Source organism: Octopus bimaculoides, chromosome 1 (genome assembly GCF_046866305.1).
Source record: "Octopus bimaculoides isolate indiv1 chromosome 1, ASM4686630v1, whole genome shotgun sequence".
In the NCBI taxonomy this organism is placed as follows: domain Eukaryota; kingdom Metazoa; phylum Mollusca; class Cephalopoda; order Octopoda; family Octopodidae; genus Octopus; species Octopus bimaculoides.
Window position 1 is genome coordinate 182268877 of NC_142928.1, and position 19614 is coordinate 182288490.

Consider the following 19614-nt stretch of genomic DNA (forward strand, 5'->3'; position numbering starts at 1 on the left):
GTAGGGTAGGTGTGAGAGGTTTGAACATAAAACAGGTAGGATATTTGGTCCAGTTTAAATGCTAAAGGGTTAAACATTTTCTTTGAGAACACAGGCACAAGTATATGTTATTGTCATTATCATCATTTTACATAAAATGCTTCTGAACAGTTTCCATATCCTAAATTCCATTCATACAATATTGTTCAACCCAAAGTTGTAGTTGAAAACACTTGCTCAAGGTGACATGTGGTGAGATTGAACCTTGGAACATTTGGTTGTGAATTGAACTTCTTAACTACACTTATAGCCTATGCCTTTATGCATTTGTATTAAAGCTGCAAGTGTGGCTGTGTGCTTAAGAAGTTTGCTTCCAATCCACATGATTTTGGGTTCAGTCCCGCTGCGTAGCATCTCAGGCAAGTGTCTTAAACCATAGCCCCAGGTTACCCAAAGCCTTGTAAGTGGATTTCATAGAAAGAAAATAAGTCTGCTGCACATATGTACATATATATATATACATGCATGATGTATGTATGGCTGTATGTATGTATGTCTGCTTGTGTATATACATGCATGTATGTATGTAAGAATGTATGTATAAGTGTATGTTTGTGTCTCCTTATGACATCATGTGATTGTTGCAAAAGTCATTCATTTCCAATATTCTGTGAAAGTGTGTCAGGCCATTACCTTGCTTGAAAATAGGTAAAGGTTGGCAACTAGAAGGGTATCCAACTGCAGAAAATCTGCCTCAATAAACTCCATCCAACCCATGCAAGTATGGAAAAGTGGACATTAAAACAATGATGATTATGGTGGCTTATAAATATTTTTTAAAGTAACAAAGGGAATTTTCCTTAAATACCAAAAACTTTTTAATTTAATTTCTCACTTCTTTTTCTCATTTCATTTATTTTATTTTATGTTATTTAAATTTCACTCAAATTTAAAGACAACCCATCCTATACTATCTTAGATTATAAGCTTTTAATGTTATATTGATTACACTTGAAACTTTGTGGCCACAAGACTTTTTTCTAATTCAAACTACTACATTAATATTTTGCTGTAAACTCTATGGATTACATAGTAAATATACAGCTTTTATTTGGCTCCATTGCTTATCAAAGTTCTAATAAACAATCTAGTGTTAGAAATACATTTTTTAAACAATTTTTAATGATATAGTTGTATGAATATTTACTATTTTAGTTCTAAAATTAAATGTCAGGAAAAGTGCATGCAGTGTTCAAATACTTGTTTACTTTATCTCTGTATCTTTTCACATCCTCTTTTCTCTCTCTCTCTCTCTCTCTCTCTCTCTCTCGTATGTATCTTTACACATGCCTCTCTAAATCGCTTGACACTACTCCCTCTCTGTACCTTCACTCTTTATCTCTTCATACACGCCTCTCTCTAGCTCTTTACAAGTCCTTTCCCTGTACTCCCCCTTTCTCTTTTTTGGCCCACTCTCCCATTCATTACTCTTCCTCTCCCTTCACAACTTCCCTTTCTTTTATCTTTCTTCATCAGTCTGAGCTGTACATTTCCAAAATCTTTTGCAGTCTGCACCTTCAGAGGCTAATCTTATGAGAAAACCTGATCTTCCCCAAAAACCAAGCCCTGTCTCTTCCAGTCTTCCACAGAGTCAGCCCAAGATAACTAATGATATTCCCCTTGCTTCATCCGTCTACTCACAAGGTAAATGCAAGCTTCAATTCAGTCTGATAACAACCACCAGTTACTAACCTTCAAAAATCAACATTATTGAACTGATGAGCTGGGTTGAGCTAGTATTATCCATGATCACTTCAAACGGTTGCATGTCATTGAATGGTACTCCTTTGGGATGTTGCTTCAGAGAGGGAAGCGCTTAGATGAGTAATGAAAGTGAGAATCATGAAGTTAGGTTATTCAAGAGAGAAGTGGTGGTGACAGTGGTGGCAGTGGTTGGAGGGTTTGAGTGTGTGGGAGTGCTTGTGTGAAGTGCTTTGAAATAGAAGAGAAATCTCTCTACACATAGCTAGCTTGAACTGGACCTATCCCATATTAAATGTTTCCTCTGGCTTCAACATTAGTGTTTAGTATAAAAAGTATTTACTGGGTTAAATGTCTTTATTAATAACACTTTGTGTCATGTTTGCATGAGTTCATAGTAGCATATATTTAAATCAAGGTTTGAAAAATCATCTGGAAACTGTCTGACAAGAATTAAATTCATTATCTTTAAATCTTAACCAACACACACCAGTAAGCTGCTAACAGGTTTTACTCTCTAAAATATCTTTTATAAGGTAAAACTTGTGTGATGCACTTGTTTCATATATCACTCAAATTTATGTAAAACCAGGAGGAAACAAATGTAGCAGATAAACCATTCCATGTTACTATAAGAACTGTTGTGGAGACATCTATTTAAGCATCCATCTTTTTATGACCTTTTCAGCTGCATCTCACCAAATGGCTGTTTACCAAAATCCACTCACTCATCAACAGCCACCACCACAGTTACCTATGGCAACAGGAATGTACCAACAGGTTGTTTAACAATTTTTATAAACTTTGCTTTTGAAGAAATGAGTATTTTCCATATTCAATGTAATCAATCTCTTATCAAATTGAAGCTTTTTTTTTTTATCTTTTACTTGTTTCAGTCATTAGACTGCGGTCATACTGGTGCACTGCCTTGAAGAATTTTTAGTCAAATGAATCAACCCCAGTACTTTTTTTTTTTAAGCTTGGTACTTATTCTATCAGTCTCTTTTGCCAAACTGCCAAGTTACAGGGATGCAAGCAAACCAACACCAGTTGTCAAGCAGTGGTGTGGGAGACAAACAGTAAGACACATACACACACACACACACACACACACACACACACACACACACACACACATATTAAGGGCATTACTATACATAAATGCCTCATGCTAGAAAGAACTCTTAAAGTCAAAACTACCATAATAAATACATTGTACAATGTAATATAATATAATATAATATATATATGACAGGCTTTTCCCAGTTTCCATCTACCAAATCCACTCACAAGGCTTTGGTCAGCCTAAGGCTATAAGTAGAAGGTGCTTGTCCAAAGTACCATGCAGTGGAACTGAATCCAAAACCATGTGGTTAGGAAGCAAGCCTTTTATTACACGGCCATGCTTGTGCCTTTTGTTTATATTCTTTTAATGGTTTAGTCAAGGAAGGAAATGTTCCCACCCGCAAGATACTATGATTCCTAGGTTGCTGTAGTAAAAAGTAGTATATCAAGATATTGACCCAAGACTATAAAGAAAACACACAGTGTATACTGCAGTATTGATCCTGGAGCCATACTTATGTCTTTGGCACTATTAATAAAGAGCTTGAATTGTTAGAAGTTAACTTATTTAAAGGGAAGAGGGTTTCACAGTGCACTACACTACAGAATGAAAGACTACATATAATGTTTGGTATTATACCACCACACCAAAATGCAGATGTAAAATTATTCTAATTATTATTAGACATGCGAAACTCAGCTTGCGAAGACTTATTGGGGCAAGCAAAAGCGAAATTGTGATGGCACCTGTGCCCAGCGTCGCATTTCTGGCACTTGTGTCTGCGGCATGTGTAAGGACTTTCGAGAGAGATCGTTGCCAGTGCCCCTGGACTGGCTCTTGTGCGGGTGGCACATAAAATACACCATTTTGAGCGTGGCCGTTGCCAGTACCGCCTGACTGGCCTTCGTGTGGGTGGCACGTAAAAGCACCCACTACACTCTCTGAGTGGTTGGCGTTAGGAAGGGCATCCAGCTGTAGAAACTCTGCCAAATCAGATTGGAGCCTGGTGTAGCCATCTGGTTTCACCAGTCCTCATTCAAATCGTCCAACCCATGCTAGCATGGAAGGCGGACGTTAAACGACGACAATGATGATGATGATGATGATGTGACAGATTGGCAGAAACATTGAAGCATCAAACAAAATGTTCTGCAGCGCTTGCTCTGATTCTTTACTTCCTGTATTTAAATCTCATCATGGTCAACTTTACCTTTCACCCTTCTGGGGTTGATTGGTAGAGTACCAGTCAAGTACTGAGATCTGTGGTGTCAACTCACCTGCTTACCTCAAAATTACTGGTCATCTGCCTAAATCAGAAATATTTATTATTATTATTGTTATTATTATAACATTATATTAAGGCAGTGAGCTGGCAGAATTGTTAGCACACCAGGCAAAATGTTTATCGGTATTTTGCCTGTCTTTACATTCTGAGTTCAAATTCTGCCAAGGTTGACTTTGCCTTTCTTCCTTTCAAGGTCAATAAAATAAGTACCAGTTGAGTACTGGGGTCGGACTATATAATCAACCATACCCCTGCCCCAAATTTCAGGCCTTGTACCTATAGTAGAAAGGATTATTATAACATTATAGTGACAGAGACAGCTGGGCATTGCCTTTCAGCATGTAAGTCTATTTCTCTAGTTTCTATAAGTTTGATAAATTAAGTACCAAGCATAAGCATATACGGGGTTTATTTCAACTAACTTGTACCCACTCCACTACAGACTTGTGGCCAAGTTTGTAAGAGACTACTCTACTCTCTTTGGTATTGTAGTGATTCTGAACAACATCTCACTCACTTTTCTTCCTGGGATTTTTTTTTTTTTTTTTTTGTAAAATTAATGAAAGTTTTATTTAGGTCCAAAGAACTGCGCACCAAATTATATTCAGTGCACATAAAAATGGCCTTCGTGCCGGTGGCATGTAAAAGCACCCACTACACTCTCAGAGTGGTTGGCGTTAGGAAGGGCATCCAGCTGTAGAAACTCTGCTAAATCAGATTGGAGCCTGGTGTAGCCACCTGGTCCACCAGTCCTCAGTCAAATCGTCCAATCCATGCTAGCATGGAAAGCGGACGTTAAACGATGATGATGATGATGATGAAAGATGAGAAACATAAATTCAATTAAAAAGTAAACTCGGGCTGGGCACAATTTTATTTAAATATCATGTGACAAAAGTTAAATAAAATTGTGCAGATCGCTCCACTTAGTTGGTTCACTTTATCAGAATTCACAATGATAATTAAATTTCCAGTGACATAAAGTAACAATCTCAGATGATGAATTAATGGAATTGTCAGAGCTGTAAACTAGGTGCTTAGAGCTGTTTGTTACTGCTTTTTGCATTCTAAATTCTTGTGTTGTTGATTTAATCTGACACCATGGTTAACATCACCACCATGTGGTATTGTCATGGTGTCTTCAGGAGAGTTCATTTTGTAACAAGCATGCATATCAAATCTCAGTTTTAGGACAGTTTCCTACCAGTACTGGAAGCCCTGGTAAAATAACAGGCTACAGGTACTTCCCTTCTCTCCTTGACAAAACAGTGAACAAAGACACTGTCTGTATTATGGAAGCAGACGTTAACTCTCCATTGAAAATATATTTATATTTTTTATTTTAATTACTGTGTTATAAAAAGTTATGGCTCGGTGGTTAGAGCATCGAGCTCACAATCATGAGCTAATGAGTTCGATTCCCAGACTGGGCTGTGTGTTATGTTCTTGGGCAAGACATTCTATTTCATGTTGCTCCAGTTCGCTCAGCTGTAGAAATGAGTTGCGACACCACTGTTGCCAAACTGCATTGGCCTTTGCCTTTCCTTTGGATAACGTCGGTGGCACAGAGAGGGGAGGCTGGTATGCATGGGCAACTGCTGGTTTTCCACAAACAAGTTTGCTAGGATTTGTGCCTTGGAGGGGAACTTTCTAGATGAAATCTCATGGTCATTCATGACCAAAAGGGGTCCTTACCCTTTAGTCTTTGGGGGTTTTTTATGAATAGTTTATTATAAAGCTTATCTACTCTTTGATAACATAACCGTATTGCCTTTCAGCAAAATGATACTTAAAAAGGGAAAGAGAAGGCATAAAAATGTGACACCTGTTTTCATCAATTTCTGGCACTTTATAACACACACGTAACAGAGTAACAGCTTTCTAATTATTATTTTCAGAAATAATAATTCAGCAGTTTAACCCTTTAAGCATTTAAACCAGCCATATCTAGCCTAAATATCCCACTTGTTTTATGTTCATACTGGTCAGCTCTGGTTTCTCACACCTACCCTACAATGTCATCCTAAAAATAAACAATGACATCATCAAAATCTCAAAGCTACAAGATAATGTATGATTAATACAAGACACTGTGAATAAATATGCATTACATTTTACAGAGTAATCTGAATGCTAAAGGGTTAAATTCACATTTAAACAATCCTACATCAATTGTAACAATTTTCTCATTATTACTATTTCTAAAATTTTCTTTAATTTTAGGTGCCTTCTAATCAACCATTGGGAGCCTTCCAACCAAACCCTTCTCAACCTGTACATAATCAACTCTATCCTCAACATTCCTACCCTGGTAAGTTTGCTTCCATAAACTAAATATAAATAAGCAAAATTAGTTGTAATGTAAGAATGCTGTTAGAATTTACTAAAGGCTTGACTAAAAGAGGTAGATTCATCTTATCTATTGCTAGGCTTATATGGAGTGGGGTTGATTCAATCAACTATACCCCTTTCCTGCAAACTTTTGTGTGAATAGATATGGTATAGATAAGAGTGGTGGAGGCGCAATGGCCCAGTGGTTAGGGTAGCGGACTTGCGGTTTCGATTCCCAGACCGGATGCTGTGAGTGTTTATTGAGCGAAGACACCTAAAGCTCCACGAGGCTCCGGCAGGGGATGGTGGCGAACCCTGCTGTACTCTTTCACCACAACTTTCTCTCACTCTTACTTCCTGTTTCTGTTGTGCCTGTAATTCAAAGGGTCAGCCTTGTCACACTGTGCCACGCTGAATATCCCCCGAGAACTACGTTAAGGGTACACGTGTCTGTGGAGTGCTCAGCCACTTGCACGTTAATTTCATGAGCAGGCTGTTCCGTTGATCGGATCAACTGGAAACCTCGACGTCGTAAGCGACGGAGTGCCAACACACACAGATAAGAGTGATTGGCAGAATAATTAGCGTCAGAGGAAATGCTGTGTAGAATTAGTTCTGGCCCCAAGTCCTAAGTTCAAATCATACCTTTTATCCTTCTAAGTACTTGTCAAATACTCAGTTCGATATAATCAGCTGTATTTTCCCTCAGATTTGAGGCCTTCTACTTATATTTGAAATCAGCATAATTAATAGCAGCAGTATAATCATAATTACCAACATTTTAACGTCTGCTTTTCCATTCTCATATGGGTCGGACAGAATATGTTGAGGCTGATTTTATGGGGGCCAGATGCCCTTCCTGTTGCAAACACTCGCCTGTTTCCAAATAAGTTAATGTTCCCCACTGACAAAGCAAAACAAAGGGCACTTCTAGGATGATGGTGGCACTCATTTACAACTATTATGTAAAGACAAAGCAAGGAGACAGCAACACACACACACATATATGTACATATGATGGGCTTCTTTCAGTTTCCACCTACCAAATCCGCTCACAACCCTATAATAGATGTAGATCATGTTTAGGACCAATATTTGCAAGCCTATTAAACTAGTCTTGACTGAAAGCTAGAAATACACATAAAATAACATTGAAGACATCTGTATTAGTTTATGCTAAAAATATATTTTACTTTGAAATAATTTATCTATAACCGTATTAACTTACAATAACTTTTTTCAAATTTTATGCTTTGTAATTTTCTCAAAACTGCATTTTTTTAAAACCATTTTTCTAGTACCTGTCAGTTCTGCCGATATCCATGTGCCAGTTATTCTTTCTGAATCTAGACAGCATAATACTGAAATGCGTTTAGCTGTGAGTAAAATAACCGAAAAAGTCGACCAGGTATTGTGCAAAGTAAGTACCATCTAAAAAAATTATTTTTGTATTTTCTTGATTTTATTTTTCAAGTTATTATTTATTAAAGTAACTATCATATATGCAGATGTATAAAACACTCTTTTTTTTATTCTTAAGTGTAATAAAACATTGGCCTGAGTCTAATAGAACTGTATTACGGTTGGTATACAGTTTGTGTAAATGTATGATGCAACATATTAACCCTTTAGCATTTAAACCTGCCATATCTGGCCCAATTATTCTGCCTGTTTTAAATTTAAACTGGCCAGATTCAGCCTCTCATACCTACCCTACAAAGTCATTCTAAAAATAAAACAATCACATCATAAAAATCTCGAAGTGACAAGACAATGCATGATTAATTCAAAACAATATGAATAAATAAGCATTACATTTGACAGCATAATCTAAATGCTAAAGGGTGTTTGGTTTGTTTTTTCCACTATAAAATAGGGATTTGTCTCATGCAAGAGTACATCTTGTACAGCAGCAAATATGGTATCAATAGTCATTGAGTTTCACTTGTTAAATTACTGGTTAGTAGTATTATAGTTGACCGTTGGGATGAAGTAAATGGTTAGGGTAGCAGCTTGTAATTAAATACATTGGCTGATTGAATTTCATTTACCTAACAGGAAGACAAAATGATATTAATATTATTATTATTATTATTGCATTGAGCTGATAGAATCATTAGCACACTGGATGAAATGGCGTTGTTTCGCCCATTGCTACGTTCTGAGTTCAAATTCTGCCAAGATCAGCTTTGCCTTTCATCCTTTCAGGGTCAATGAATTAAGTACCAGTAAAACACTGGGGTTGATGTAATCGACTAGTCCCCATCTCCCAAAATTTCAAGGTCTTGTGCCTTCAGTAGAAAGGATTATTATTATTATTATTATATTCTTCCAATTGCAAGTTTTCTTTTCAGGTACACGACACTGCTTTTCCTCTTCCCAGGCTACAGGCCCACACCCCCAACACCCATACTGTTAGGATTGGCACTCTCAACGTCGGCACGCTGAAAGGTAGATCTGGTGAAATTGTTGAGATGCTTGAACGGAGATGCGTAGATATGTGCTGCATCCAGGAAGTAAGATGGAGAGGAGGTTCTGCAAGGTTCCTCACAGGCAAAGAACACAGGTACAAGATTTTCTGGGCAGGGAACACTGACGGGGTCGGGGGCGTAGGAATACTTCTAGCGGAGAAATGGGTGGATAAGGTAATCGAGGTCGTTAGAGTAAGTGACAGAGTACTTAAGATCAGACTAGTGCTTCATCATAGATTAGCTACTGTCATCTCAGCCTATGCACCTCAACCTGGGCTACCAGATGGTCTGAAAGACCAATTCTATGACACCCTCTTGCAAACTACCTCGTCGACGAGTGACAGGGACCTTCTCTTTGTGGCTGGAGACTTCAACGGTCATGTCGGACGTCGTGCTGGGGGCTTCCATGGCATACATGGAGGCTATGGCTTCGGTTCCCGCAACGAGGAGGGAACCAGACTGCTGGAGTTCTGTGATGCAACCAATCTTATGGTCTGCAATACCAACTTCAGGAAACCTGCCAGTCACCTAGTCACCTACCGCTCCGGCAGACACTCTAGCCAAATCGACTACATCCTCGCCAGAAATAGGGAAAGAGGGCGGCTTATAAATGCCAAAACCTACCCTGGCGAAGAATGTACCCCACAACATAGATTAGTAGTTAGCGACTTTGGGATCAAGGCAAAATGGGTGCCCAGAATTAGACAGGCTTGGAGAAGAAGGGTGTGGAAGCTTAAAGACCCTGCAAACGGACAGAGACTTAGAGACAAGTTACTTGAAGCATTTAACGAAATAGAAGGGGATATAGCATCATACAACGTGGAAGACAATTGGAGATTTCTGCGGGACAACCTGTTGAAAGCCACCGACCAGATTTGTGGGTGGTGTAAGGTCCCCTCCCAACCCAGAGTAACGTGGTGGTGGAACAAGGAGGTAGACAGGGCTATTAGACAAAAGAAACAAGCTTGGAAGGACTGGAAGAACGGTGGTAGCAGGGAATTGTACCAATGTGCCAGAAGGGAGGCTAGGCGACAGGTTTATTTAGCCAGAGGGGAAGCAGATAAGGAAAGATTTGCCAATGTTCTGCGCCGTGAGGACCAAAGACTCGAGGTATTTCGGGTTGCAAGACAGTGTAGGAGAGAGAATAGTGATGTTGTAGGAGAGAAATGTGTTCGCATGGATGATGGTACGCTTGCATTAAATGAGGATGCAAAGAAAGAGGTCTGGAGATGCCACTACGATAGATTGCTTAATAAAGAGAATGAATGGGAGAAAGAGAGCCTGCCTTATGTCGACCCAATAGAGGGACCAGCTATCCGAGTTGATAGTACCAGGGTAGATAAAGCAATTAAGAGTATGAAGACCGGGAAAGCCCCCGGCCCATCAGGAATCACTGCAGAGATGCTCAAAATATCTGGCAGTGTTGGCTATAGCCTAGTCACCCGTATTACGAACCAGGTGATACACGAAGGAGTCATACCCTATGACTGGTGTAGCAGCATCATAGTCAACTGCTACAAAGGTAAAGGGGACGCTTTAGATACAAATAATTACAGAGGCATCAAGCTGTTAGATCAGGTTATGAAAGTTACAGAGAGGGTCATAGCCCAACTAATTAGGGAGCGAATCAATTTAGATGAGATGCAGTTTGGGTTCGTGCCAGGTAAAAGCACTACTGATGCCTTATTTCTAGTGAGACAGTTGCAAGAGAAATACCTAGCCAAGGATAAACCTCTGTACCTGGCTTTCGTTGACATGGAGAAAGCCTTTGACAGGGTCCCCCGATCCCTTATCTGGTGGTCAATGAGGAAACTTGGGATAGAAGAATGGCTAGTGAGAGCTGTGCGAGCCATGTACAGAGATGCGGCCAGTAAGGTGAGGGTTGGAAATGAGTACAGCAATGAATTCCGGGTAGAGGTAGGGGTCCACCAAGGTTCCGTCCTCAGCCCCCTATTATTTACCATAGTCCTCCAGGCAATCACAGAGGAGTTCAAGACAGGTTGCCCCTGGGAGCTCCTCTATGCTGATGACCTTGCCCTAATTGCGGAGTCACTATCAGAACTAGAGGAGAAGTTTCAGGTGTGGAAGCAAGGTCTAGAACTGAAGGGCCTTAGAGTCAACCTAGCTAAAACCAAAATCCTAATAAGTAGGAAGGTAGATAAAACACAAACCCCTTCAGGTAGATGGCCCTGCTCAGTATGTAGAAAAGGAGTAGGTAGTAACTCTATAAGATGTACCCGGTGCAAGCTATGGACACATAAGAGGTGCAGCAACATCAAAGGCAGGTTAACTAGCAAGTTAGTTTTTGTTTGTGGCAGATGTTCAGGTGCAATAAAGACTGCAAACAAACAGGAAACAACTTCTATCTCATTCCAGGGTGAAAAACTAGAGGTAGTCGATAGCTTCCGCTATCTGGGCGACCAAGTTAGTAGTGGGGGTGGGTGCGCTGAAAGTGTAGCTGCTAGAATAAGAATAGCCTGGGCAAAGTTTAGAGAGCTCTTACCCCTGCTGGCGACAAAGGGACTCTCACTCAGAGTAAAAGGCAGACTGTATGACGCATGCGTACGAACAACCATGCTACATGGCAGTGAAACATGGGCTGTAACTGCTGAGGACATACGTAAGCTCGCAAGGAATGAAGCCAGTATGCTCCGTTGGATGTGTAATGTCAATGTGAATACCCGTCAGAGTGTAAGTATCTTGAGAGAAAAGCTGAACATTAGAAGCATCAGTTGTGGCGTGCAAGAGAGACGATTGCGCTGGTATGGACATGTGGTGAGAATGGAGGAGGATAGCTGCGTGAAAAAGTGCCACACCCTAACAGTTGAGGGAACCCGTGGAAGAGGTAGGCCCAGGAAGACCTGGGCTGAGGTGGTGAGGCAAGACCTTCGTACATTGGGCCTCACCGAGGCGATGACTACGGACCGAGACCTTTGGAAATGGGCTGTGCGTGAGAAGACCCGGCAAGCCAAGTAAGATCGTTGCCAGTGCCCCTGGACTGGTTCTTGTGCGGGTGGCACATGAGATGCACCATTTTGAGCGTGGCCGTTGCCAGTACCGCCTGACTGGCTCCTGTAGGATTTTCGAGCGAGATCGTTGCCAGTGCCCCTGGACTGGCTTGTGCGGGTGGCACATAAAAGACACCATTTCGAGCGTGGCCGTTTTCGTGCAGGTGACACGTAAAAGCACCCACTACACTCTCTGAGTGGTTGGCGTTAGGAAGGGCATCCAGCTGTAGAAACTCTGCCAAATCAGACTGGAGCCTGGTGTTGCCATCCGGTTTCACCAGTCCTCAGTCAAATCGTCCAACCCATGCTAGCATGGAAAGCGGACGTTAAACGATGATGATGATGATGATGATGATTATTATTATTTTATGTTTGACTTTTGTTTTGCGTTTGTACAAGTTGGATCCAAGTCTCACCCAGAGACCTCAAGAGACAACAAGTTAGAAGTTCATGTAGGTGTTATGCCTAGGGTACCATATATTTGGATTTGTACAGTTTTGTTCAAGTGAATGTTTAAGAAACCATAAGAAAATTATGTTTGCTTTAAAATTTGAGATCACATAGACAGTATTTTACGTAGGATATGGGCAGTTCCCATGAGCACTATCTTTTGGACTTCAGCCATTTTGGGGTTTCCTGGTATCTGAGCTAGGTAGTAATCAGCCCGTTTCGCTGTCATTCCCAGGGCACCTATGACAATAGGTATTGTTTTCGTCTTCAGATTCCACATTTTGCTAATTTCTATTTCAAGATCTTTATATTTGCTCAGTTTTTGGTAGGTCTTGACAGATACGTTTATATCAATTGGGACAGTCATATCAATGAGGAGGCATGATTTTTGTCTGAAGTCTTTCAGTATGATGTCTGGCCTATTTGCGTCTATCTTTCTGTCAGTTTGAATGGTGAAGTTCCAGAGGAGTGCAATGTGATCATTTTCAAGTACTGGGGGTGGTTTGTGTTCCCACCAGTTTTTATCATGGGGCAAGTCCAGGTTTTTGCATATTACCCAGTGAATATATTGTGCAGCTCTATCATGCCTGTTGAGATAGTCTGTAGGCGCAAGCAGACTGCACATGGAGACAACATGATCGATGGTCTCATTTTGTTGTTGGCATATACGACATAATGGGGAGCTGCCGTTCTTTAATATGTTGGCCTGGTAGTTCTTTGTAGGTAGGCATTGATCTTGGGCTGCTATGATAAACCCCTATTGTTATTATTATTATTATTTTTGTTATTATTATGTGTAGTCACATATTTACAGCTAATATTACTCCTCTTGATAAGGCTGAGAGCTGGTAGAATGTTAGCATGCTGGGAAAAATGCTTAGCAGCATTTCATGTCTTTATATTCTGAGTTCAAATTTCACCAGGGCCAACTTTGTCTTCTATCCTTTCAGGGTTAATAAAATAAGTACCAATTGAACACTAGGGTTTCAGTTGAACTTGCTGGCCTTGTGCCAAAGTTTTAAGCTATTATTATTATTCAGTAGTTTTATTTTTATAGCGTACTTTCACTTCACTACCGAGCGCAGCTCTGTGTGTCTTGGATATGTGCTGTGGTTTGCTGTGATGCTCTTATGGGTACTGTATTGAAAGTGTTTTGTGTAGGATGCGTGCAGTGCCCAGTAGTGATTATTATTATTATTATTATTATTATTATTATTATTATTATTATCATTATTATTATCATTATTAATTCTAATGGTTTCTGATTTAGGTATAAAGCCAGTAATTTTGTTGGCTTGAGATTAGTCAATTACATCAACCCCAGTGCTTGATTAGTATTTTATTTTATCAAACCTAGAAGTATGAAATCTAAAGGCATAATGCCTAAAATTTTGTATGAAGGAGTTAGTCAATTAAATCAACTCCAGTACTTAATAATAATAATAATAATAATAATAATAATAAAGATATGCCACCCTGTATCAAACAACGCTTGAATGTTGACATACTTAGCTTTTCCTTCAGTAATTCTTACCAGATAATGGATGTATGGCTGTATAGTAAGAAGTTTGCTTCCCAGCCACATGGTTCCTAGTTCAGTCACATTCTGTGGCACCTTGGACAAGTTTCTTCTGCTATAGCCCTGGGCCAACCAAAGTCGTGTGAGCAGATTTGGTTGACAAACCAAAAGAAGCTCATTGTGTGTGTGTGTGTACTTATATGTATGTGTATGTTTGTGTCTTTTTCTCTTGACATTGCATGGTAGTTATATAATCTGTTACTGTCATACAAGCAGTGTCATTAATTTTCAGTATACTGCGAGAACATGTCTGGCCATGGGGAATATTAACTTACTTAGAAACGAGGGTTGGCAACAGGCAGGGCATCTAGCCATAGAAAATCTGCCTCAATAAACTTTACCTGACCTCTGGAATTATGGTAAAGTCAATGTTAAAATGATGATGATGATGAGACCGTGTGAGAGCTATTTAGTGGTTTAAAATGTATAAGGACTATTATAAGTGAATACCTAAAGCACTGTTGTTGTGATGATAATCTTTTGCATCTTTGTTTCAGTTGGATCACTCTGCACAAAACAATTTCCTTAATCCAGTTCCGTCACTAGAAACATCTGTTTTAATGCAGAACATTCAACGAATTGTTCAGGTAAATACTTGCTTCACACTAATTTTTATTCTCTCTCTTGCTTTCTCTCCTCTCTCTATCTTTCGTTCCACCTATCTCTCTTTCCTTCATATTAACCTGTATACAGTAATTTGTTTGTTTTTTTAGCTTTAGTCCTTGCTGTCATTCTTTTTTTTCTCTCATTCATTCTTTTCCTCTCTTTCTCTCTCTCTCTCCATCTCAAATGTCTTACATACTCTACATTAAAGGAAAATGAAAGACTCAAAAAGGAAGCTATGGAAAAAGCAAGTAAAGTGGAGTCTCAAAACCTAAAAATATCTGAACTTCTTCAGCAGAATCAAAAGTAAGTTTTGACTTATGACCAACACCTGTAAAAATGTATGCCACTAATCAGTCATGATAAACCTATTTCCCAGTATTTTAAGGACAGGATTGATCTGAAAATTGTTAAAGAATGAAGGGTTAGAAAGTTAGAAAAACTTGTTATAATTTGAAAGAATATATTTGGTGGTAGATTTTTCTTGCTTTTTTTTTTTTTTTTAGTTAGACTTTTTTTTTTTTTTATTCAAAGGTGATATCTTTTAACTTAATTGTTATCAGACTGCAGTTATGCTGAGGCACTGCCCTGTGGGGTTTTAATCAGATAAATCGACCCCGTACTTATTTATTTATTTGTTTTGTTAAATTTGGTACTTTATTCTATCAGTTTCTGTTGCTGAACTACTAAGTTATGGAGACGTAAACAAACCAACATTGGTTATCAAGTGGTTGGGAAAACAGATACACACACACACACACACAATAAGCTTCTTTCAACCTAATGCAGTCACAAGGTTTTGGTCGGTCTTGGGCTATAGTTGAAGACATTTGCCCAAGGTGCCTTACAGTGGGACTGAACCCAGAACTATGTGACTAAGAAGCAAACTTACCATACTGCCATGCCTGCACCTAGGAAACCTATTTTCAACAGCAAGTTTAAAAATAGAAATTTTATTATTAAAAGTATGCCACCAGTACAACTATGCCCTATCATTTCACCATTTTGTTGTTCATTTTTTCATATCATCGTTCGGAGAGGTCTGCAGTGCAGTATGTTGTTATTTATCTTGATCTTGCAACAAGTTCTTTGGTCCTGATCTCACCATTTCTTGTCTTTGTTTTCCGGCTGCTAATTGAGGACAGCCATAATTGTCTCCCTTGACACATTTATATTCTTGAATTTTAAACAGCAAATGTTAACTCTTAACACTCCACATTTACAATACACTGCAACAACCAAAATATAACCAATATATAGTATGTATTGCAATAAAACACTTCTTACATGACATTCACATTGCTATTATACGAGAAACGACATTAAGAAGGGCATCCAACCATAGTTCAGTGGTTAGAGCATTGAGCTTACAATCATGAGGCTGTGAGTTCAATTTCAAGACTGGGCTGTGTGTTGTGTTCTTGAGCAAGACACTTTATTTCATGTTGCTCCAGTTCACTCGTCTGTAGAAATGGGTTGTGACGTCACTGGTGCTAAGCTGTATCGGCGTTTGCCTTGGACACCATCAGTGGTGTGGAGAGGAGAGGCTGGTATGCATGGGCGACTGCTGGTCTTCCACAAATAACTGTGCCCAAACTTGTAACTGAAGAAGGGGGTCTTTACCCAACCATAGAAACCATTCCAAAACAGACAGTAGAGCTTGACTCAGTCCTCTGACCTATCAGGCTGTCCATCCCATGGCAGCATGGAATACAGATGCTAAATAAGGATGATGAAATTATGACCCAATGTAGTACCTCATATGTAGTACTTCACAATCCAAATTACACGTCAGTAACAACTGGACTAAAAAAAAATCCAATGGCAGACTCATAACATATATTGAAATTATGCATCTAATACATAGGTACCATTAATAGTATCATTAACATGAAAGTATTATTAATAGGCCACAATACACTAGAAACGCACGTTTTAATAATTTCGGAATTCTTGTTGTCAGGTTTGTGGAACAGAGTAATAGTTTACTTGAACAGAGGAATGACAGCTACAAGGACTCAGCAGAACGATCGCAAGCTCAAGTCTTGAAACTGGAGAAAGACAAAGTAAGTTGGAGATTTTTGGGGGTGTTTTTCCCTCCATTTTGTTATTTTTTTTTTCTTCTGTATTCATATAAACAGAATAGGAATGGAGATTTTGGACTTCCACTGTACAGCACTTTGGGCAAGTGTCTTCTACCATAGCCCTAAGTCAACCAATACCTTCTGAGTGAATTTGGTAGACTGAAATTGTGCAGAAATCCATCATATATGAATGTATGTGTGTGTGTGCTTCTTTATGTTTGCGTTTGTTTCCTGCTGCTTAATGACCAGTGTTGGTTTGTTTACATCCTCAACTTATCAGATCAGCAAAAACAGACTGGTAGAATAAATTCCAGACTTTTAAATACTGGAGTCTATTCGATTAATTAACACCTTCAAAGTAGTACCCCACTATGGTCAGAGTCCAGAGGCTGAAACAGCCCGGAGATATTTGAGTGGCAATAAATGGCAAGAGAGAGAGAGAGAGAACACCATCAGTACATCATCATCATCATCATCATCATCATCATCGTTTAACATCCGCTTTCCATGCTAGCATGGGTTGGACGATTTGACTGAGGACTGGTGAAACCAGATGGCTACACCGGCTCCAATCTGATTTGGCAGAGTTTCTACAGCTGGATGCCCTTCCTAACGCCAACCACTCAGAGAGTGTAGTGGGTGCTTTTACGTGTCACCCGCACGAAGGCCAGTCAGGCGGTACTGGCAACAGCCACACACTCAAGCAGAGTAACCAACCTGGCAGAAAAAGCTTCATTCTTAAGTAATTAAAAAAGTAGTTCTATTGACAACTTCATTAGAGAAGAATTAGTGAGAGATCAAAATCAGTAAAGACAATGAAATGTTGGTTAACATATGCAAACTTAAATCAGGATTTAGATTATTTATAAGATATACCTTTGTTAATAATTCTAATAGCCTTATCTCCTAAATTGCCATAACTCCAGTGTCCTCTAGTTTCTTTCAGTGAAAGTATCATACTGTGTTTTGGTTTTCATCATCATCATCGTTTAACGTCCGCTTTCCATGCTAGCATGGGTTGGACGATTTGACTGAGGACTGGTGAAACCGGATGGCTACACCGGGCTCCAATCTGATTTGGCAGAGTTTCTACAGCTGGATGCCCTTCCTAACGCCAACCACTCTGAGAATGTAGTGGGTGCTTTTACGTACCACCGGCACGAGGGCCAGTCAGGCGGTACTGGCAACGGCCACGCTCAAATGGTGTATTTTATGTGCCACCCGCACAAGAGCCAGTCCAGGGGCACTGGCAACGATCTCGCTCGAAAGTCCGACTTTAGTAAAAGTCTGAACTATTGTAACTTAAAAGTAATTCTGTTAAATACTAGTTAATGGAAGTGACAACGCTTAAAAACAAATAATTACCAGATTTTGTGATATGCAACAATTCATTACATTTCATAGCTGGAATGTTGCAGGCTTGTTCTTGTGTTTTTATTTTTGAGGCCAAAAGCATGAAGGAGATCAACAATTATATTTTAATCAGTTTTACAATTAAAATGAGGAAATCATGCATCAAAAGGGAGTCTATTTTGATGGAACCAAGAGACCTGTCCATTCCATCCATCATTTCCACCTACTGTTCCTTGGAGTAGAGTCCTCAGGCACTTCCTTCATAAGGCCCCATTAGAAACAACCATTATTAGACTTTCCAGCTGCATTTCCAAGCATGACCAGCTGAAACTATGGATATTATCCAACCATCTTGTTCTTAGTCTACCTCTGGGTCTCTTGCCAGTTGGTTCACCTTGAAGAATCTGTCTTGTAAGACAGGTAATGGAAATGACAAGTAAATAGTTTTAAAGCAACTGTAATCTGGTCACACTAGTATTTCAAAGGCAAAGGAGAAAGATCTTGTGACTCTTTACCAAAAGCTCACAATACTGAAAATCTACCATTTCTATAAATGGTAGAAACTATAGACTAAAAGTTGTATCACTTTACTTTTATTATATACTCTTTTACTTGTTTCAGTCATTTGACTGCGGCCATGCTGGAGCACCACCTTTAGTCGAAGAAATCGACCCCAGGACTTATTGTTTATAAGCCTAGTACTTATTCTATCGGTCGCTTTTGCCGAACCGCTAAGTTACGGGAATGTAAACACACCAGCATCAGTTGTCAAGCAATGTTGGGGGACAAACACAGACACACAAGCATATATACACACACACACACATATATATATATATATATATATATATATATATATACGACGGGCTTCTTTCAGTTTCCGTCTACCAAATCCACTCACAAGGCTCTGGTCGGCCTGAGGCTATAGTAGAAGACACTTGCCCAAGGTGCCACGCAGTAGGACTGAACCCAGAACCATGTGGTTCGTAAGCAAGCTACTTACCACACAGCCACTCCTGCCCCTATATATGAAATCATTGTCTGAACCAACTCTAATTAAACCGAAAACTCATGTAACTTGACATTTTTACATATTAAACAAGATATATGTCCATATTATTTTACATGTTCTATCTTTAGTTGATGTACAAATTTTAATTTGAATTGCAAGAAGGTAAAGAATTTCTACATCAAACTTTAAAACGTTTTTTATCAAATGTAACCTTTTGGAGTTATTATAATTCAATTTATTACTGAGGATATACATTTATAAAATATATTTTGTGTATGTGTCTGTAATTTGATAATCTCTTGATTCTAAAATCCATAGGCTAAGATTACATCAGAACTGAGTTCTGCGACCTCTATGGTGAGTAACCTGCAGCTGGAAGTATCAGCCATTCGTAAACAAGAAACTGAGTTAAGACAGAAGTTGAATTCCACAATGACAGACAAAACTGCTACCAAGGAGCAAATAGAAAATTTAAATAAACAAGTTGAAGGTAAAAAAAACTTATTTTTATTATAACTGTATAATGTCATAATGTCATCAGAATTTATAAAATTAGAGAAAATGTGAAATAATTCCATTCTGGAACAGTGGATCTTGAAGCTGTGAAAGTTATAATTAAAAGCATGTAAATA

General features: G+C 39.1%; 1 protein-coding gene across 4 annotated transcripts in view; it reads left to right on the forward strand.

Moving 5' to 3' along the window:
- The window catches only part of LOC106873027 (FK506-binding protein 15), a 92848-nt gene that overhangs the window by 56489 nt on the left and 16745 nt on the right, over positions 1–19614 (forward strand). For all 4 annotated transcript variants that reach the window (XM_014920230.3, XM_014920232.3, XM_014920231.3 and 1 more), the window contains 8 exons: positions 1548–1683; positions 2429–2520; positions 6315–6402; positions 7721–7842; positions 14428–14517; positions 14745–14839; positions 16497–16599; positions 19301–19472. In XM_014920230.3, the coding sequence (XP_014775716.1) occupies positions 1548–1683; positions 2429–2520; positions 6315–6402; positions 7721–7842; positions 14428–14517; positions 14745–14839; positions 16497–16599; positions 19301–19472 (898 nt within the window). The remainder of the gene's footprint in view (positions 1–1547; positions 1684–2428; positions 2521–6314; positions 6403–7720; positions 7843–14427; positions 14518–14744; positions 14840–16496; positions 16600–19300; positions 19473–19614) is intronic.